The sequence below is a fragment of the Apiospora phragmitis genome (genome assembly GCF_038363925.1).
Source record: "Apiospora phragmitis strain CBS 135458 chromosome Unknown utg000008l:1.0-3514335.0:1.0-3519231.0, whole genome shotgun sequence".
NCBI lineage: Eukaryota > Fungi > Ascomycota > Sordariomycetes > Amphisphaeriales > Apiosporaceae > Apiospora > Apiospora phragmitis.
In genome coordinates this window covers 1,099,024-1,119,862 of record NW_027117407.1, presented here as the reverse complement: position 1 = coordinate 1,119,862, position 20,839 = coordinate 1,099,024, and the positions used below count along the sequence as shown (strand labels likewise).

Genomic DNA, 20,839 nt, shown 5'->3' with positions numbered 1-20,839 from the left:
CAAGACCGTCCACTGCCCGCTCCAATAGCACCGGCACTATAACCTCGTCTCCGTCCCCACCAGGATCCCCACCTACGATCAGACCTCGCACCTCATCTAAATCATCTGCTGCCAGCACTAACGGTCGCTCTGCGACAAGTAATAAACAACTCTCGTCGTCGTCGGCTGTGTCGTCTGCTGTTCTGCTTCCAACCGCATCGCTCAATGAAATCGTGATGCGGCCGGATTGTCACGACGGCCTGCAGCATGCCCGGCATCCAATCCCACTGCACGACCAGATCAGCACAATGTTGTCATAGCTGACCAGGGGCAGCCCCAGATGCCCCTTACTACTAATCAAACCAATTCGCTGCTTTGCTCGGCCGCTGCCCAGTTAGCGCCTCGCGAATCCATGGGTTCGACCTCAATCCTCATGGATGCCTTCGAACGGCCCGAGTCTGCTGCTTCATTTGCAACAGCTCGTGAGAGGCAAGACTCCGTCTACTCAATTTACGATGTCACCGCTGCCGGTGACTCGCAAAGAGTCTCCAAAGCCAGCGACCTCACCATTACCACGGACTCTTACCAGCAATCCTTGGTAACCAGCAGAGCTTCTCAGCAGTCGGCTAGAAGCGACACCACCTCAACTACCATTGATTCCACCAATGCCTACGAGGATTGTGGTAGACACATTGCCAGCAGCCGCACATCTCTCGACATTGACGATTTGTCGGATGAGGCCAGGTTAAGTCCGGCTAAGGTTCCACCTCAGATCCAACAGGTAAACTCTGCACAAGGTGCAGCGGCTCCGGAAGGTTCAGCGTCTGTGAGACAAGCTGCAGCAGATGTTCCGCGCCCCGACTCAAGAAATGCGGTTGAGGAGTCAAATGTGCAGCAATCGCTCCTAGAGCGCCGGATGGCACGCAGAACAGCACGCAAGGTTGGGGCTCTGGATACGAACCATGTCGAAGACAAGGGAGGATTGGCTCAAGCTCCATCTGGAGAACAGGCTTTTAGGCGACGCATATCCCAATCCGTGGATTCACCTGTCCTTGGCTGGTTCCCCGGTGGTAATGGGAGTGTTGGTGGTGCATTACGCTCTCATCTAAGGTCGTCCTTTTCGGGCCCGTCGCCTCTCGCAAACGAAACTCTGACCTCGCTGCCGAGCCCGCCAACTGAGTCCGACGAGAAACGATGCTCTACTTATTCCTCTTCGTCTGCACCCTCCACGCAGGGCGGTTGCTCCCCAGCATTCTCAGCATCTGCGAACCCGTCGTCGAGGCCGCTCCGCCACCAATTGTCGATATCTTCCACTATGGTAATGGAAACAATACCAGACGAGATTCCAGAAAGCCCGACCCCCACAGTCCCGTCCGACCCTCTCACGATTTCGCCCATCTTCGTAGTCGCCAACCTGGAGCCCGGAACTGGGGCCGTAACGCCATCACGGCCGCGTCCACTATCCCACATGTTCCTGGAAAAGGCCAACTACGATCTAAACCATCGGTCACCACTTGCCAAAGTTAAGGCTAAACCCCGTCAAAGACCATTGTCGGTCAGAATTGCGAGAAATTCGCTTACGGGTCTTCTCGAGCGCACAGAGTCTCCCGCTTTGCCGGCCGATCCTAATATGCCTCGGATGCCTACACCCCCAGAAACGCCCGAGCCATTCCTGAACAGAAGGTTAAGCGCAATGAGGCCCCTCCCAGTCCGGTTGCCCACGCCGGAGCCCACCCCACTTTCAAAGCACTCGGATGTGGATGATTCGTCATCAAGTGAATCGGAAGAAGAGAGACCAGATCCGACTCAGCGACTTGCCAACATCAAGGAACGTCTTCGCAAGGAGAAGCAACAAAAGGAAGAGGAGATTGCCAGCATGATCGCCAGGACAGTTGTCACTGTTCCCAGGCCTCGGGAAGAACAGGATATCTCATTTGAAGACGAACCTGCTATCACTATCTCATCTGAAGATGAGCCTACCGATAGCCCCGGCCAGGATGATCCTACCAACACCTCATGCGAACATGAAGCTGATGGTGTGTCACGAGACGTCGCCACGCCCTCCACGCCTGAGCTCGAGCAACGTTTCGAGACGCTGTCTCGGAAGGGGGATGCCTGGACCGGGGTAATGGGGCCATTGATGAAGAAAATGTCGAGGATGCTGTCGGAGATGCAAGGAGATGGCATGTGCGTCGGTCTGACGATGCGCGAGTTCAGTATTGATATGGAGGCGGAAGCCAAGAGAATATCGATTATACAGGCTGCTTCGACGCAAGTGGGGACCACACCCGAATCCAACACCAGCACCAGCACCAACGCCATCGCCAACACTACTAACACCAACACCACCATCAATACCAACGTGGACCGCACTTTCGATGGGTTTGATGGCATCCAGCCAGCTGCGGAAACGATAGCCTCCACGCCTGCTGCCAATGATAAGCAACCTCGCAAAGGCCGAAGTGCAACCAGCTTGGCAAGACTCCGGCTCGACCTCGCTGGGTCTGTAATAAAGCCCGAAGAATCGCAAGGTCAAGAGGATGCCGAGCAGGATGCAAAGTCGGAGATGGACAAGCCAACAATCTCGGATGTTTCGGTCCCCCCGACGCCACGTACACCACCGAAGTTGGGAGAAGATGCCCTGATGTCCATCAGCCGGCGCATGCAGGCCCAAGAAGCATTAATGGACACGCTGATGAATCGCTGGGGAACGCCAAACAGCCGCTACAAGTCGAGGAATGAGTCGAGCCTGAGTGATTACGACAGCAGTCGACCGTCCATGGCTTCGGAGCGGAAAAGCAGCGGCGTGTCGAGTGCGAGTGGACTGGGCGTGGCTCTCGAGCGAGCTTTTCCTCGAGCGTCCACAACCGACTTGGCAACAGCAACAACGACGCAAGACGAATCTAGCCCACCATCGGGTGCGCCGCACCATCTGAGGAACAAGCAGTCCGGGATGGACATGGTGGATTCGTTGATGGGCGAGCTCCGAAGCTCGTCTACGATGAGCAACAGATCATAATGAAGAGCAGATGAAACGGAAAGTGATCGATCACCTTTGTGCACACCACTCTTCTACCTGCCTACCTACATTCTTCACACTCACCATGTGGAGAGAGAGAAAGGGAGACGGAGATAAAGATGGCATTATCCTCCTGTCGACCTCCCATTTTTTATTTTATTTTAAATTACATGATATACGGCCGTGGGATGATACTCCAGCCTGAATTACGGACATTACGCGATACATCACCAGGTTTGTTTTGCAGTACTGTACAGCTCACCCAAGACAATGGGATGCTACCTCTATTTTCTGTTTTGTCTATATTGTTTTACGAAGGGGGGTGGCAAGCCAAGGGATGAGGGAAGATGGATGGATGAATATCAATGTTGGCCAATTCCCTAGCACATTGCTGTGCGTTGTACATAGTTCAGATTTAGTTGATGATACCCATCCAATTATGTTGGTCAATAGTATTAGGAGAAATGTATGTCATTCCTATACGTCGCTTGTATCGTAACCATCTATCAGCTAGGTAGTGACTATTCGAGCTCTCGGTGACTCGAGCAGTCAGGAGAGCAGTCAGAATGCTGCCCGGGCAGAACAGTCCACGTGCAAGATCATCGATCCGATCCGACTCCACATGCGAAGCAGCAAGAGGTGAGGTCTCGAATTAAACCGGGCCTTGCTCATTGGAAGTATTGATCGTAATGCCTCGGTTGTTTTGCTTCCTGCTTTGCATTTCAAGCTTGGAAAAATCGAAAGAATAAAAATAAAAACCCTAGAAATCCAATCCGAGTCTGAGTTAGGTATTCGGTAACTTTCTACTTGATACTATGCTGGCTATATTTCCAAGTTGTTTTTGCTGTATTTATTGTATCTAATATGTAAGTACCTAAAGAAGCGGTGTCCTTGGCGTATGTGGCGTCCGTCCCCGATGGGCATGATGACAGTAGTCCGACGCTTGCGTGCATTTCCAAGTTCATCCCATGTCATCGACTTCCTCCCTGACATGATCAACAGAGATGTGTCAGATGCCACTGTACATACTTGACTGCTCGAACCCCCTCCTACTCGAGATCGGCGTAGCAACAGCAAATTTGATACGGCGAACAAACGATGGGCGATGCCTAGCGCGGGAAGCACGATATCAAAGAATGATGTAAATGGATCGTACTTCCTTCGTTTTTTTCTGGCCCGCCCTCTGGCCCGCCCAACCGCCGTATGAGGGCCCACCCAATCAGGAACTAGTGCTTGCATGTGGTCGCTCCTTCCCTCACGCAGCCGACAGCCCATCTGCATCTTTCTGACCGGGGTTGCCATTGGGCCCGCATACATATAGAGTCTCATTCGGCTTTCTGCTTCCGGGAAAGATACCAACTCGAAGCTGTGTCTGTCTGCTGGTGGTATGACTGGATTTCATCGCTCCTTGGTTTTAACAGATTCAATTCTCCGAGACGATCGGGGACGGACTTGCACATGACTCATTGGCTCCTTCTTTTCTGCCTTACCCACGGGACCGGACATAACATTAACTGCCTTCAGATGAACAGACTTCTTCTTCTTCTTCTTCTTCTTCTTCTTCTTCTTCTCCTTCTTCTCAGCCCTTCCCTCTCGACCATAGGGAGCAGCCTCGGCATGGTCATCTGCTAACATTGATTGCCAAAGGCTGAGCTGCGTGTTTGCTTACTTGTGTGTTCATATATAGAGAGAGAGATCTGCCTTCATCTTTCATTGTCGTCATAGCACACAATCTCTCCTTTTCATATATGTGACCTCAAAACCTTCTTTTCAACCCAAGCCTTAGAGTTCGTGTAGTGCCGCCGCGGAAGGGCAGCCACACATGCACATATACATGCATACACAGCCGTTTATACACATACGCCATGGTATTGTCGACATCGTCATCACCGCCGCCCCACGGCCCTATGGCAGAGGACTCCTTCACGCCACCCACTACCACAGCGATGCATCCGGGTAGCGGCCTGGACCAGTCCACGGCGGCCTCATCTGACAACGAGAAGAAGACTCCATGGGCCAGCCGACTGAGTCCCAGCAACCGCCGCCGCCGTGGCGGGAATCGTCGCGACTTTCCCAGCAGCAACCGCAATGGGGACGACGAGGCCAACGACGGTGTTGCCCCTGAACCGCCTACGGACAAGTGGTGGAAGGTACACCTGTTCCGCGGCATGGTCAACGATCTCCGCCGCCGGGCGCCCTACTACTGGAGCGACTGGCGAGATGCCTGGGACTACCAGTCGTGCCCGCTACGGTGTATATGTATTTCGCCAAGTGAGTTAGTTCCAATCGGTTTTCGGCCCCTCCCCCTTTTCTCGTATTGCCTTCTTTTTGCTGTGTTCTTCTTCCCACTGTCGTTTCCCTGTATGTCTCACAGGGCTGCTGGCCTAGTTTGGGTTCATGCATGTGCCAGCGAGTACTACAGTAGTAGCAGCAGTGGCGTGTTCTCCCGTCTTTGCGCGAGTCTCAGCCCTCGTTCCGCTGTGCCATATTCAACTGGCTGGCTAGGCGGTTTCACAAGTTTTTTTTTTCTTTGTTTTCCTTTTTCCTGACAATGGACCATATCAATATACACTATGATAATAGATACTGACCGGCACTATGTAGTATAATGCCCGCCTTGGCTTTCTCGCTAGACATGTTCACGAAGACGGGGATGCAATACGGGGTCAACGAGGTTCTACTGGCCTCGGTGCTCGGTGCCGTCGTTTTCTCCATTCTGGCCTGCCAACCATTAGTTATTGTCGGAGTGACCGGGCCCATCACGGTTTTCAACTAGTAAGTCCAAGCCAGTCCTTGGCCTTCGGCTGGCTGTAGGGAATGGATGGACCGATGGCTAATACAGTCTCCCCTCAGCACCGTGTACGACATCATGATACCGACTGGGACAAACTACCTAGCCTTCATGTGCTGGATCGGCCTTTGGTCCCTCGTTTTCCATTGGATCTTGGCCGTTACCAACTCATGCAACTGGCTCAAGTACGTGACCCGGTTCCCCTGCGACATCTTCGGCTTCTACGTCGCCTTCATCTACCTCCAAAAAGGGATCCAGGTACTCGAGCGCTTCGGCAACGAGGCGCCCTTCTATCTCTCTGTCATGGTCGCCCTGCTCGTCTTCATGATCGCGTACGCATGCGGCGAGTTTGGCGGTAGCCCCCTATTCCGCCACTCGGTTCGCATCTTCCTTAAGGACTACGGCACGCCGCTCACCGTCATCTTCTTCACCGGGTTTGTGCACCTAGGCCGAATGAAAACCATCGATCTGGAAAAGCTGCCGACTAGCCGGCCGTTCTTTCCCACTGCCGATAGGGGCTGGTTTGTGCACTTCTGGGTATCCCTACAGGAGACATCTTCATCGCTATCCCCTTTGCTGTGCTCTTGACCGTCCTGTTTTGGTTCGACCATAACGGTAAGTTTGATGCACGCCTAATCGATCGGATTGCGGAACTATCGCTGACATGCTTGAGTCAGTATCGTCATTGATCGCCCAGGGCACCGAGTTTCCGCTCCGGAAGCCGGCTGGCTTTCATTGGGACACCTTCCTGCTGGGCCTCACCACCGGCGTCGCGGGTCTCCTCGGCCTACCATTTCCGAACGGTCTGATCCCACAGGCGCCCTTTCATACCGAATCGCTATGTGTGACCAAGGTCGAGGTCGACAGCGACGAAGATGGCGAGGAAAAAGGCCATTACACGTACAAGCGAACGCACGTGGTTGAGCAACGGGTGTCCAACCTGGCCCAGGGCCTCCCTCACCTTGGGTACGATGACGGGCCCGCTGCTAATCGTGCTGCACCTCATCCCGCAGGCCGTCCTCGCGGGGCTGTTCTTCATCATGGGCTACCAGGCGCTCGAGGGGAACGGCATAACGGTCAAGATCCTGTTCCTCTGCCGCGACCAGTCCCTGACCCCTAGGGCCCACCCGCTGAAGCAGATCCCTCGCCGCGGGGCCATCTGGGCCTTTGTCGCGCTCGAGCTTGTTGGCTTCGGCGCCACTTTTGCCATCACGCAGACCGTGGCGGCGGTAGGCTTCCCTGTCTTCATCCTGGCCCTGATCCCAATGCGAGCCTGCTGCTGCCGCGGCTCTTCACGCCGCATGAGCTTAGCATCCTGGATGAGCCAACCGCGAGCCCGTTCACGATGGAGAACGTGGGCGGGAGCTATGGAGGAGGGGTGGCGGCGGCGCACCCTAGTCGCGACGAGGGAGGTCCCGATGGTACAGCGACGAATAGCGAGAGCGCGACGTTGAGAATGGATTCGTCGCCCCTGGAACACAGGAGCGAGGAAGACCTGGCGGGGCTGGAAGAAGGCAAGGGCTCGGGCATGGGGAGACGAAGGGGCCAGGGGATTCGAAACGCTGGGGTGGAATAATGTTTATTGACGAATTTTAAATATGGCGTCGGAGTCGGACTGATAGAAGCAACTGGATACCTGCTGCATGAAATCTAGTACATAATAGAACGGGGGAGATTGTTATCAAGATAGAAGAGATATCACGAAGCAGCCGGAGGTCGCGTGCTTCCCGAAATCAAACCTGTCTTTGCTTATACAGACCATGGGCCATCTAACATCAGGATAAGAACTTGGTTGTAACTCGCCTTTCGAAGTGCTCTTGTTTATCTGGTTTGTTTTGACTCGAGTCCAAAGGCCGTGGGGCTACTGACTTGGTATGTGCCGTCCTGAAGCTTCGCGGTATAAGCTTTGCCGTCGGGGGTTGGAACCTCCTCCTCGCAGGCCATGAAGTTCAGCCTAGACAGCAACAGCGAAGGGGGTGGCGGCGAGCGCGTAAGCACCTTCAACCGACCCATGCATCCAAAACAATCTCCTCGACCACGGCCCACGATGGTATATCGACACGACGTAGAGCCTGTCGTGTCGGGGAACGGGACGTCCCATAGTTTCTAGAGCGCTCGGCAGCCTCGGCGGGAAACACCGTCATACGAGAAAGAAAAACGAGGGGACGGAAGGACAGAAGAGATGGAGATTGTTGGTACATCACGACGCCCCGAAGGACCCGGAGGAGATTTAAGAAGATGAGGATTGACGCCCCAAACGCAGTCAGCCAAGAGACAAACGGGCGTACCTTTTGGCCCTGAGACTACTTGTCTCGGATACCACGTATATGTATACGAAGACGATAGGCAGCACATCCGATTCCCGTTGGAGGGAGGGGCTGGGGGTGGCAAAGCCGGCCCCTACACGTCCAAATAGAACAACACCAATCATAAAACAGAAAAGTGTAAAGAAACTGGTTCTTGAGCTCCATCATGAAAAACAAACAGCACTGGGGCGAGTCAGATGCGTGGTCTGGTCCGTAGAAGGACGGGAAGCCGACCACAATGTGTTAGTCGCCCAAATAACACAGCCAAGGCAATCTGAAGCTGGAGAGACTCCCCGGTCAGCCAGTCGGTCAGCTAAGGAAGGTGTCAACTAGATGAGGCTTGACCGGATGACAGCAATGAACGTTTCCCGAGATGTATCCAGAGGGGGAGGGGTATCACTGGCAGTGAAACACCCGAGGTATAGAGGCGGAGCACATCATCATTATCTGGCCGAGGAGGATTTTCTGAGATCGATTTATTCTGTACTTGTACCGTCAAAGCCTGCGGAAACACGGGATCCGCGTGGGCGCTCGCCGGCATGGATAGGAAGGCAGATGAGGCAGCCCAACAACCGGCATGGACGGGGATTCGAGGTGATGTGATATGCAAAGCACAGCGGCGCCTTGAATGATGCCGTCCGTCGATCTCCCTCATGCGAGTGGCCTGTTGGCTGTTCATCAAATCTAGAGATGCTACGGGAGGAAGATCTTCCCGGCCCGGATGGGTAAAGGAATTTGGGCATGGAGAAAAAGGTCCAATGATGCAGAGACAGCAGAATCACCGGAACCCGTTGAACCCATGTTTTCAAACAACAAGGGCCTCTCCTAGAGGGGGGAGGGGGGCTTGATAGTTCCCGTCTGCTACACAGGCCGAACCGAGGGAGGGGGTGCCAAGAACGGATACCCTCTGGACTTGTAGGCGCCTTTAGGTGGTAGTCATTTTAAGTTAGTGGGTATTGGACGGTAGGGGCCACCAGCAACACCACCCTTACCATCCCCACGTGTGTTTTGAGCCTCCCCTCCAGGCCCTCTCCATCTCCATCCATCTGCCTCCTCGTCCCTCTCAAAAATTGTCCTATTCGGTCTAGGTTAAATTCTGCTCTATTCAATGGAGAAACATCCGAAGAACCCTTCTGCATCACTCATGCTATCCATGTTTTGCACCACCTACATAGAGCTAGACACACAAAGGGCGGAACGTACGGGTAATCATCTAATCGCAAACATGACGAGCCGTCGGGTCCCGAGGATACATCACAACCCATATGTCATCTCTTGACGGCTGGCGAGAGATCCTTAGGTTAGAATGTTGGGTATCAGCATGCCAAGAACGGAAAAGACTGACATGGGCCCGACGTTCCAAGATTCGCTTATTACTTCTCAAGGGCTATATGGCTTCCAAGCCATTGACTGGCCGTTGCACCGACAACAAAGTGACCTGCAGAGAGGACCGTCGTGGCTAAACATGAATCTCTTGCCAAAGCAAGTGCACTGTACTGCGCTGTCAAATTTCTCGGCATGCGCTGAAATCGGGAAATAAAGCCCGTCCCAGTGTCCAGTGGCAGTGTGGAAACAGGCCCGTCTGGCTGAGCGAGCTGTTGCCGGTATCCGGGCAGCTTCACGACGAGTTGCATCAGGCAAAAAAAACCCCAAGCCAAGCTCTTGGGAATGCATATTTAGCCGGCGATACTGTCTGTTTTTGCTGGAAAGTCAGCTTCAGCGGCATAGGCAATTGCAGGTTTCAGGGCTCGGCTGCTAGTCCGTCCGTACTCTTGGTGTGCGCCTGGAAAGGCTACTGAAACAACATCTGAAGCAGATCAACCCCCTCATCCCCTCGGGCCCTGAGCTCCCCTGCTGGACGAAACCCTGCCCGCTCTGGTCCTGACAAGCAAATTCATCCCAACTTTTGCCCATTGAGCTTGTCTGGATGCTTGACGCTGATTGGCCTCGTTGCGGCTTTCTGCCCTCTTCTTGCTGAGCCTGTTTCGTTTGATCTCTGCGACCCTGGCGTGTCGGCCAAGTGTCATTGGCCAGCGCTGCTGCTGTCCTCCCCAACTAGGCAACTCTGAAGCTTGTCTCTCTGCCATCTTAATTCCCACTGGCACCCTCTCCATGGCAGCACGGCACCGGAATCTCGACTTGCGACGAGCGATACTCGCCTCCACCCGCCCATAGCCTGTACCAGGGGTAGCTCTGGAAGACCACATGCCGTCCACCGGGCAGCCATCCTTCCGTAACCCGCCTCGCTGAACCAGATCTCTTGGCCGACAGCTTGGCCATGTACTTTAATAGCACACTATCCCACGCTTCTTGGTAACATCCCATTCTCTTCATCCCATCCCGTGTCTTCATCCAACTTCGAACTAAAAGCACTGGTCTGCTTCTTTGGGGATCATATTAGCTTTTGTCTCTCTTTTACCACTTTTAATTCTTCTAATCAGCCAGGTGGGCCTTCAACAAACAGCCAAGCTAGTCTTGCTTTTCGTTCTATCACGACAGTTCTTCCTTCTTCCGCCACATCCAGAAAAAAAAATCTCCATAATCAGACATCATGCCTTCAATCATGAAAACCGCCGGTCTTCTGGCCGGTCTGGCCGCCATTGCCACCGCTCTGCCGGCTCAGCCCAAGTTCACCGCCCGCCAAGAGCGCATCTACGAGCTCACAAAGCGACAGACTGCTGCCGAGGCGGCTCTGGGTCTGCAGGATGTTGATATTCTTCAATTGTAAGTACACCCTGTTTCGTGACGCATCCATCCATCCATCTGACCATGTTTTAGCGCCCTTACTCTGGAGTGGCTCGAGGGTACCTTCTACCAACAAGGGTTCGCCAAGTTCAAGGACTCCGAGTTCGCCGCTCTGGGCCTGAACACGGCCCAAATTGCCGATCTCAAGCAGGTTGGCCAGACCGAGCTGGAGCACGTTGGTCTGCTGCAGAGTGCCATTGCCCAGGCCGGCACCAAGCCCGTCCAGCCTTGCGTGTACGACTTCGGATTCACCGATGCCAGGGGCATGGTCGGCACCGCTGCCGTCCTCGAGAACGTCGGTGTGTCGGCTTACTTGGGAGCTGCTCCCCTCCTCTCCGATCCCAAGATCCTTGCCACCGCTGGCTCCATCCTCACCATCGAGGCGCGTCATCAGACCTTCATCCGTGGTGCTGCTGGTGTCACTGCTATTCCCCCAGGCCCTGGATACCCCTCTGGGCCCCAAGGCCGTCTTCTCTCTGGCCGCGCCTTTCATCAAGTCTTGCCCTGAAGGCTCCAACCTAATCCTCACTGCCTTCCCTACCCTGAAGATGACGTCGGCGGCTCCTGCTGCTGGCAGTGTCATTGCTGCCGGTACCCAGGTCAAGCTTGAGAGCCAGGCTGCTGCCGCTGCCAAGTTCTGTGGTTTCACCAACGCCAACGCCCCCGGCGGCACTGCCTTCGTTGAGTTCAAGGACGGCAACTGCGCCACTCCTGCCAACCTTGCTGGCGTCACCTATGTGACCCTGACCAGCGACAACCCGGCGTCGGGTGTCCTGTCCGATGCGATCACCTTGGCCGGTCCTATGGTGCTCATGGTCTCATAGATGCCTAGCATGACGGATGACTCAACCAACCGCTTCGCGACAGCGGGGCAGCGGCCGAGACAGATGAGGAACAGATGGCGCGCACCTTGACGCATATAATGACGTGCGACGTACAGCACGGGGGACTATCACGATGAGTCAAGACGCCCACGATGAGAAGAGCGCCGCGGAACCAATCGGACACGAGCAACCCAAGTGGAAGAAGTTCTTGGTCGGTAGCTCGCATAGTACCACCAGCATAGAACTAATACAAATTTGGATTGCTCCTTATCACTCCCCGCGGCCTCATCTTCTTCCTCATCTGTCTCTCTGTGCATTTGCTCGGTCGCTATATACTTCACTTCTTCGGCACAACGGCCATCTTACAAGGGGGATACTCGGTGGTAGTCCAGGGTGTCTCTCGGTTAGGAAGCCAACAATGCCTGTATTGTTCATTATATCTTTCTGTTGCGCATCTACCTCATGTAATTCACCAGGACTGGAGAAAGGGCAGATGCATTGCCTCATCTATAGAAAGAAAGAGAGAGAGGGCCACACATGATTGTGCGATTAGATACCCCAAGGCTAGCCAGAGACGATGCGCTCTCTGTGGAAACGGCCTGAATTGTGTGCTCTATTTTTTATGTCACTAGTTATTATAAAGTCCAAAATTTTCTAGCAAAAACAAACAAATTCAAAAACACTATAAATCATCAATATGGCTTCATTCAAAAATGCGAATCAAACTGTGCGACTCGTGACTGGCACGGTGAGAAGGGATGGAAGATGTGAAAATAGGCAATGGCCTGTGCCGGATTTTAGTTGTGACAATGGCTGATTGATAGACCGGCAAGGACTGAAGCAGCTGGCTGAGACGTGCTAGCTGTATCTGATTCGAGGGCGTAGGTTGGTGCCGTTGTTTGGGGGTGTTTGATATGCTGAGATCTGCGGGTATGCTAAATCTGTCGCCGCGTCACGCCAAGCGCTACATCTATTTACACAGCCTGTTTCGTTTCTAACGACTGACTCGACTTGCCCTCTGACGAGAAGGATTCATGGATACCTGGGAGCTTCCGTCTCTCTTTGTCTTTCTTGGTCTCTCTCTCTCTCTCTCTCTGTCTCTGCGTCTTTTCTTCTTATTCAAAGGGATTTCTTGACTCGACTGCTCGGTGAATTTGGGGTTGAGTTGCTTGTGGAAAGTTGCATTGACACAGGAGCTGGGAGCTTTTTGCAGAAGAGGTGGTGCCCGTATTTTTCAGTGGTTATGCACGGATGTCGACGTTGCTGCCGGCATGGGTTCAAGTAAGGTTAATCTGTATGTACATAAGTGCGTCTATAGGTGGGTACATGTACAATGATTGGCTGGCTGGCTAAGGTGTGAACAGCCGTGGGTCTAGATAGGTAGAGAGGAGGAACTGAAGCTGGACGGCAATTTCTTCAACTACCTACCTGGGTGTTGACGGGTATCGACTCTTATTAGGGGGAGAGGGGGAGAAAGAGAGGTTGACAGGTTGACAATGATTAATTGAAGGGACTCCTTTTCCTAGGTTGACTGCGTCGCTTTGTCAGTGGTTGCGTGATAGAGAAGTTCAACTTTGAAGCATGGCAGGCCTTTTCTACAGGATCCATAGTTGAAAGGTCCAAGTCCTGTGCATAGGGGACTGTTGGGGAGGAACCATTCTGTTAATGTAAGCCAAAGAGTTACCAGGTGCACTGGCAAGGCGAGGGATTCGAAAAGCAGGGCTACTACCAAAAGGGATGAATGGGTTCACTGCCACCGAGCTACAATGTCGATGGCGATGAACCCAATCATACCAATCGCCGACTTATTATTACTTATGACGACCTCGTAGTTGTGTAATAAGTGATTTGTATTCAATTCAATGTTACTAGATAGATCGGTCTAGATAGACATTAGGGGATAGGGGTCACACAGCGAGTGGGTGGACGTGCCCTGCTCTAGTTCATTAACCACCCATGCCAGAATGACTATAGTCATGCGGACAACATAACATCACTCATATTAGTCACCGTCGTTATTACAGTAGTATAGACATTTCCAGGGTGTTAAATTTAGCCGTGACCCGTGGCATGGGCACGCATCTTGTATGCCTAAAGTAAGTAGGCGAGAGGAGGCGGGCACCGCCAGGATTCGAACTGCAGACCGCCAACACGGATTGATACGAAAGTAAGGGTGGCAAAAATGGAGGGACAAGGTCATAACCACTGACTGTACTAGAGTGATCATGAAGTGCCATGGAGGCAAGCCTTCCCACCGCATAATAATCGGCGATGCTATTGGGACTTAATAGGGCTCTCTAATAACGTCTATGGCCATTGCTGGTCAAGCGGAAGGGAGGGCCCCTTGGGAACCTACGTGCTTAGGGAACAGTACAGCTGTCACTACGTCGGGGCTGCCTCTTCTTCATCATGGATGCCGGATCGAGGAATAAAGACACCAGGAATAGGTTCTGCCAGACTCGAGATGCACCTTTGGATGCCTCATGTGGTCTACAACGATGGACCTTTTGAGCAAGGACTGTCATACCAGCCCTTGACTGAGTGTAACTATGACTATTCTCCGGAATCTCTGGTCACTCTCGTGATAGAGTAGTTCTATGCCTGCCTGCTTATTGTTCGGTTACGAAGACCAGTTGTCACCAACGTTGGTCTCCTCATGATCTGTAACAACTACCGTTCACCACCCACTCACAAAAAGAAACGCTCGGTGAGCACTTGGTCTTCATATCCAATTAACCAAACCCCATTAGTTCAAGGCCGCAGGGCTGGCTCTGTATGGTTTGGTATCACGCCTTTGTCCAATTGATCTGACCATATACGTCAAGCAAACAACAGCATTGCCCAGCCTACCAATTCCAAAGGTAGCAGAGGGAATCCAGTATCAAACCATCATCTCTCCTTCAGTGATGCAGGAACTTTTGTTGAACACCCAGTCCTGCTCTCATTGTTTGTATGCTCACCGAAGCTGTAAGCCATTGGTCAAGCAACCATGGAGCTTGCGGCTCTTTGAGCCTCTCATGCCTATCAGCCTTGGAACCCGCCAAGGGATAGGTACTAAACGCCGACGTCAGCTCAGGTAAGGAAGGTACTTACGCAGTGGCCCTTCTCTGCCCGGAAAATCAATACCAACACAACCTACAACATCCGCCCGACAGGATGGCAAGATAAGTATGAGCCAGACCCGGTCGCCAACTTGGACAGGGATGGATTATATGGCACGTCGTCCTTCATCTGCTTTCGTATATGATACTTGCGTCCCCTATCGGCCCATTGCTCCACGCTGAGTTCGAAATTTCGAAGAATATTTCATCCAACGATGGCAGTCACTCGCTTGGCAGCCAGCAGCACCTGGGCGAAGGCCACTTCAATCCGCCCAATCAACTCACCACCAGGTCAGTCAGTGTATCACCATCTCTCATTGCCCTTCCTGTTTTTCTTTTACCCTTGGGCATGATGAATACTATGTGTTTTGTTTCTCTGAGTTATGCTGAAAGAAAATATCTTGTTGGTAAACTGATCCTCGGCCAAGACCTGCCCATGTTGCACACACACTGCCCTGTCGCTTTGGATCGCGGAGCAGACCTGCTGATTTCTTTAAGCGCTCATATATAGGTGATGGACCACGAATTCCAGAAGTAGGTGATGCCTTTCCAGGCCTGTCGAATTTTGGCTCTGGTCGATATCTTGACCCGGCCTCACGATACGATAGACCTCATCCGCGCATCTCTCATCACACGGCGGAGTAGTTAATTTGCGAAACCAATTCAGTAATCAAACGACGGGCATCAAATTGACATATCGGATCGTCTTTTTCTCTCTCCCTCTTCGAACCGCAGCAACAGGAGCCCATAAGTCGTCGCAGCAGTCCAGGTACACGCAGCTTCCTCACACAGGCTGAACTGCTTATACTGACCGCCAATTAAACCCCACAAATAATATAGATGCCCAGTAAGTTCAGCCGCCTCCAATAACGGAAGGTCATTGACGAGAACGTTTCCCTGCCCTTTCTCTTGCTTTTCGTGGCCCAATCCACAGTGCATAAAGCTGGCTGATATCGCAATCGCTCCAGGCTCTCTGCCTTTCAATCAGATAAGACATGACGCCAGCCTAACATAGCCACATGTACGGAGTACCGACTGTACCTTAGAGGACGCTAGCTGGCTCCCGCAAAACAGGACTAGGTTGGCTCCATATCAGACTCATTTCAATTTTTCCCTTCAACCTCCATTCCCTTTTTCTTCATCATTTCCGAGGTAACATTTCCGTTCTCCTTCACTTCCAGTCTACTAATACTATGGCTCGGAATCGTGGCGTGTCCTGTTACAGCGACAAGCCTGGGCACCTTTGCTAATCTTTGGTTACATGCGCAACGCAACGTACGGCGTAGCTGCTTCGTCACTCAGCCATCATGGTATGTATCACCACCACATTCCCTCCTTCAAGCTCCAGCAGCAAAAACAAAATGAAACACCCAAAACATACAATGGACCTAGTTGGCCCTTTTTGCCCTGATGAAAAGACCATAATCACAGCTGAACCTCTGAACAATCTACATAACCAGAGTGTTATGTTGAAGTTACATTGGAGACCTGATCTGAGCAAAACACACAAGACCATGAATATGGTCAACCCCCGATACTTCTCAAACCGCTCTATGGAATGGTTTTGCTAACTTTGTTGTGTTCGAAGTTTAGGTATCAATGTGCCAATGTTTTCGATTTGGGAAAATAGACTGCTTGCTTCATGGGGCTGGCATGATGTGATCCCATCAAGCACATGTGCTTGCGTTGGCCGAGGCATCTCAATAGTTTCAATAATTTACGTGACCAGTAGTTATTAGATAATACATAATAATTCGCTCATCTACCCATATCGCTTTAGTATACAGCAAACTACAAACTCGTCCACATGTGAACCAGTAACTCGCCCGTCTAAAAGACAGCTGTCCCATGCACGTTGTGTATCGCAAGTATCGTATCGTCTCCCCCACCCAATGCCCCCCAAAACACCACGACGCCCGAGTACTGTGATCCGAATATGACCACTATATGTAAGTAGTCTCGGGGGTAAACATGACTTTGAACCCATTTGCGTACGTCCCTGACATAGCTGACTGCATCACCACGACTTCAATTATAGGCATTTACTGAACCGCTGCTTCGCCTGCAGTCACATCACCCATCGGCGGCTGTCCCTCAAGATGCGGTCTCTTCGTCTCCCGCGCATCTTGCACCTCAATGGTTCTCTTCTTGTCCTTCTCCCGCTGGTTGACCTCCCTGGCGGCCTGCCGTGCTTCGCGTTCCTGCTTTTCCTTAGCGCGCCGGAGGGCCTTCGATTCGAACTCGTGCCAGTCTCCTTGGATATTGGCCAGCCTGTAAGAACCTGTTAGCAATTGTATTCGCTCCCACAATACACCATGTTGAAACTTACGCGGTAGCTTGTCTCGGCGCTGGCTGCTCCGTTGTGAAGTAGGCATGCTCCAGAACTTCGGCAGCAGTGGGCCGCTTGTCCGGGTCGTAACGGAACATGGAAGTGAGCAGGTCGAAGGCCGCAGCGGGGACACGCTCCTTGTACTTTTCGGCAAACACGTTGGGTTTGCGATAGTTGGGCCTCAACAGCTCGAACCATTCCATCTTGATGAGATCAGGCCACTCCACCTTGTTAGGCGTGCCGAGAATAGCGTAGATCATGTCCAGCTGGTTGATCTCGGTGCCATCACCCGGGAAAATGGCATGTCGCGTGAAGATCTCGACCATCACGCATGCTGCGCTCCATACATCCACCGCAGCTGTGTACTGGGTTTCACCAAGCAGCAGCTCAGGGGATCTGTACCAAATGGTGATGACGCGATTCGTGTAATCCAGCCGGTGATGCTTCGCATAGAAGCGAGCAAGCCCGAAGTCGGCAAGCTTCAAGATACCATCACTGCTCACCAAGATGTTGGCCGCCTTGATGTCTCGATGGAGCACTCCCCTGCCGTGCAGATAGTCTAGTCCTTCAAAGAGCTGCTTTGCCATGTGCTTCTTCTCCGAAGGATCAAGTTTGTAAGAAGGGTGGTTGAGCAGACCCGTCAAATCGTGCGACAGGTACTCGAACACCATATAGCAGCTGTTATCCTCAACCATGACTTCCATGAGGTTGACAATGTTCTCGTGTTTGAGCGATTGCAGCAATTTGATCTCACGAACAGCCGTGACAGGAAAGCCATCCCGTTCGCCTTCCATACGAATCTTCTTCAGGGCCACAAGCTTTTTGGTGTACACGTTGGTGCCCTTGAAAACTTTGCCATACGTGCCGGATCCAACGACGGATTCATTTCCCGGCTTCGGAAGTACACGGATGCGGCGTGTACATGTTCGGGCGGCAGTTGAGGGCGTGGTTTAGGGCGCCGTACTATCTTCCTCACTCTTCTTATACGGGGAGGCTCAGGGGCGCGTTGTTGCTGCGGTTGCGGCTGGTGTCGGTTGCGCTGATAGTCGGGTCGTGCTCTTGAGGAAGAAGGCTCAGTAGGTGTGCCACGGGGAAGATCTCGATCTCGATGGTCTCGATGATCACGATGATCTCGGTCATCAACAGGTTCATCTCTTCGAGCAGGCGTCGCACTAAACTTCTGCGAGATTTCAGGTTTGGGAGCAGTGGCCGGAGCCTTGGAAGTGGGTTTGAATGCAAAACTGAACTTAGGGCCGGAAGGAGGTGCCGTAGCTGCCGGTCCCGTGGGGGGAGCACGAGCGGGTGGTGGCATCTGCTCATTGTCGTTGTTCCTATCAGAGACCACATCTTCATGGTGAGGATCGTGAAGTGACCGTGTAGGGCTGGCTTGCTCTAAATGTTCATCGTAATCGGGAGCTGTAACAGATTGAGCCGAGCCTGCATAAGGTGGACTTGTATGCTGCGGAGTGTTTTCGCCGGAGTGGCTGTGAATGTTACGAGTAGCAGCCGGACCCGTTGGAGCATTGAGGGGCGCAGAAGTGAGGCCACTACCCCGAGAACCTCCACGAGATGAGCTGAAGCTACCTCCGCGAAAGCCACCGCGTGAGAACCCACGGCCGGCAGCTGGTCCTGTGGGTGGTTGAGGGGATGGCTGTCTCTGGTTGAATTGAGCTTGTGGACCCGTAGGTGCCTGCGGACGCTGGTCATTTGGCGAGTACTGCTGCTGGGCATTCCCACTGCCACGGGCGTATGGTGACTGCGATGCAGATGAGCCATGATGAGATGAGCCAGAAGTCACGTGGGGCGGGGACTGGTTATGGCGTGGGTCATTCAGACGCCGAGGAGGGAAAGCTGGTGGCATATGTGAACTGTGGCTGCCTCGAACCTCGCCTTTCCGCGAGAAATTCACTTCGATGCTATTAGCCCCGGACATTGGGGGTCCTCCTCGCTTGCCGAAGCGTGGCTCGTCGCGACGTTTGCCTTTCTTGCGAGAGGCAGAGGGGCCTGTAGGGACACGCGGACCATTGCCATCGCGAGGTGAAAAAGGCGGGTGGCCCGCTCTCGGATGATCGTAACCTGGTGAGGTCTGCCGGGCATAAGATCCGGTCTCTGATGAGTCCCTACGCGGCCTATCTGCAGGAAGTGGAGAAGGTGCGTGAGCGAACGAAGACCGCCGAGAATCTGCTCTGGGGGATAGGCTACGATCCATTGCAGGATTGTCTCGGTTTGACATCGAGGGTCGATGAGATGCCGATGAAGACGGTCTTCCTCGATCAAATTCAGCGTCTTGTACGGAAATAGGTGACCGGCTCCGGTGCCTTGGATGATGTGAATCTAGTTGATCGGGCTCTGGTAGGTAATGCTGGCCTTGCCTCTTGGAGCGTTTCCTGTCTCGGCGGCGGCTGCGATCACGTCTTGACCTCTTCTTACGCTTCGGCGGGGGCGGCGCCGTCGTCACGTCTGCCCCTATCTAGGCTCCGTTCGCGTGCTCGTCGGTCTTCGTAATGTCTATCGTATCTATCGTCAGGTGGAGGAGGCGGTGGCACGTCGTCGCGTGGGTAGTCCCGATCTCGAAATGACTGGGCCCGCCTGGAATAAGGCGACAAAGACCGCGACCTTCCGCGATGCGAACTACCTGCTGGTCCTCGAGGAGGCGGCCGGTCTGTTCTTCCTCGGTCTCTGCCGTCGTCACCGTGGGTGCTGCGATCGCGTTTCATCGCATCATTTCGGAGAGCATTGAGCTCTCCAGGTGGGGGATAAACACCAGCGTGGTGTGGATGATATGTGTTGCTTGAACGATGCAGGTACTCTTGATCGTCGTATGAAAGTTGTTCGCGATGATGCAGTCCGATCGGGCGTAGATGATGTTGGTGTTTGTGCTCACTGCGGGTTTGATCGCCTCCAGCTGCTGCTATATCAAAGCCGACCATTTTTGGCCGTCGGGATTTGCTAGCCCCAATGAGTTCGGGCAGGGATGCTGATTCGCGCGTGTTCGGTTCTGCCGTGTGCAGCTTGGCTGGGCGGCACAGTACAGTACTGTACTCCGTTCTCAGCGAGGTGCAGTGCGCTGGAAGAGCCACTGGAGGGGTCCTGTGTGCTGTGGCAGCGAGATTAGTGGACTGGCCGCAGACAAGTGGTGGCTGGAGACCTTGGGTTTCGAACAAGTTGGAGCCAAGGTCGCTCCCACTGTGTACGGTCCGGTGTGACCAAGCGAGCAAGCAGTACCGTATCCCGGACTGAATACAAAGATTCAGCTGGCCGGGCTTGCCCGATGATTTGAGAGCTGCCAGAACTTTGTCGAGTTTCCGGGCTGTTGTATTGTCTGACCAGAGATATGACAGAGCAGGAATGCCCGGAGCGGAAAACTTTGGCAGCTTTGCGGCCTGTTGAAAAGTGGGCAGCCCTTCGAAGTTGTTTTCAAACCTCAGGGTTGCTCAGATCTCAGGCCGGAACCTTTCCACCAAAACTGGCTCGCGCCGTTATGGCTTCGTTAATTTTCCTCGGGTGAAAACTGGACAAACGAACAAGCGCGAGTCCCAGTCTTTAATATTGTCAAGGGCCGGCAGCAGTCGATGCTTTTGGTGCACCTTTAGACACTTGCAGCCAGCCCTTGTCGTGATGGTCAAGTCAAGCAACAACAAAAATGCTATCTACGGATTGCTACTCGGCATGATACCATCCATCCTCCTCAGGACACAACCGTAATTTGCACGGACAAGCCCTGCATTCAGCACAGCAAGTATGT

At 53.1% G+C, this 20,839-nt stretch overlaps 5 protein-coding genes across 5 annotated transcripts; 3 read left to right on the top strand and 2 right to left on the bottom strand.

Moving 5' to 3' along the window:
* Nucleotides 1-412: 412 nt before the first annotated feature.
* PG994_008768 (uncharacterized protein) lies at nucleotides 413-2,998 on the top strand (the record flags this gene model as incomplete). Its single annotated transcript, XM_066860177.1, has 1 exon — nucleotides 413-2,998. The coding sequence occupies one exon, from the start codon at nucleotides 413-415 to the stop codon at nucleotides 2,996-2,998; it is 2,586 nt and encodes an 861-aa protein (XP_066713766.1).
* Nucleotides 2,999-4,396: 1,398 nt separating this feature from the next.
* On the bottom strand, nucleotides 4,397-4,633 carry PG994_008767 (uncharacterized protein; the record flags this gene model as incomplete). Its single annotated transcript, XM_066860176.1, has 1 exon — nucleotides 4,397-4,633. The coding sequence occupies one exon, from the start codon at nucleotides 4,631-4,633 to the stop codon at nucleotides 4,397-4,399; it is 237 nt and encodes a 78-aa protein (XP_066713765.1).
* A 230-nt stretch (nucleotides 4,634-4,863) lies between these two features.
* PG994_008766 (uncharacterized protein) lies at nucleotides 4,864-7,365 on the top strand (the record flags this gene model as incomplete). The annotated part of the gene is given in 6 exon segments (XM_066860175.1): nucleotides 4,864-5,249; nucleotides 5,603-5,773; nucleotides 5,852-6,326; nucleotides 6,463-6,722; nucleotides 6,739-7,018; nucleotides 7,096-7,365. The coding sequence occupies 6 exon segments, from the start codon at nucleotides 4,864-4,866 to the stop codon at nucleotides 7,363-7,365; spliced, it is 1,842 nt and encodes a 613-aa protein (XP_066713764.1).
* Nucleotides 7,366-10,646: 3,281 nt separating this feature from the next.
* Nucleotides 10,647-11,664, top strand: PG994_008765 (Twin-arginine translocation pathway signal; the record flags this gene model as incomplete). Its single annotated transcript, XM_066860174.1, is given in 3 exon segments — nucleotides 10,647-10,819; nucleotides 10,874-11,258; nucleotides 11,278-11,664. 3 exon segments carry the CDS (start codon nucleotides 10,647-10,649, stop codon nucleotides 11,662-11,664), a joined length of 945 nt encoding a protein of 314 aa, XP_066713763.1.
* Nucleotides 11,665-16,807: 5,143 nt separating this feature from the next.
* On the bottom strand, nucleotides 16,808-20,024 carry PG994_008764 (uncharacterized protein; the record flags this gene model as incomplete). Its single annotated transcript, XM_066860173.1, has 4 exons — nucleotides 16,808-17,036; nucleotides 17,095-17,936; nucleotides 18,071-19,223; nucleotides 19,525-20,024. The coding sequence occupies 4 exons, from the start codon at nucleotides 20,022-20,024 to the stop codon at nucleotides 16,808-16,810; spliced, it is 2,724 nt and encodes a 907-aa protein (XP_066713762.1).
* Between the last annotated feature and the right edge of the window lie 815 nt (nucleotides 20,025-20,839).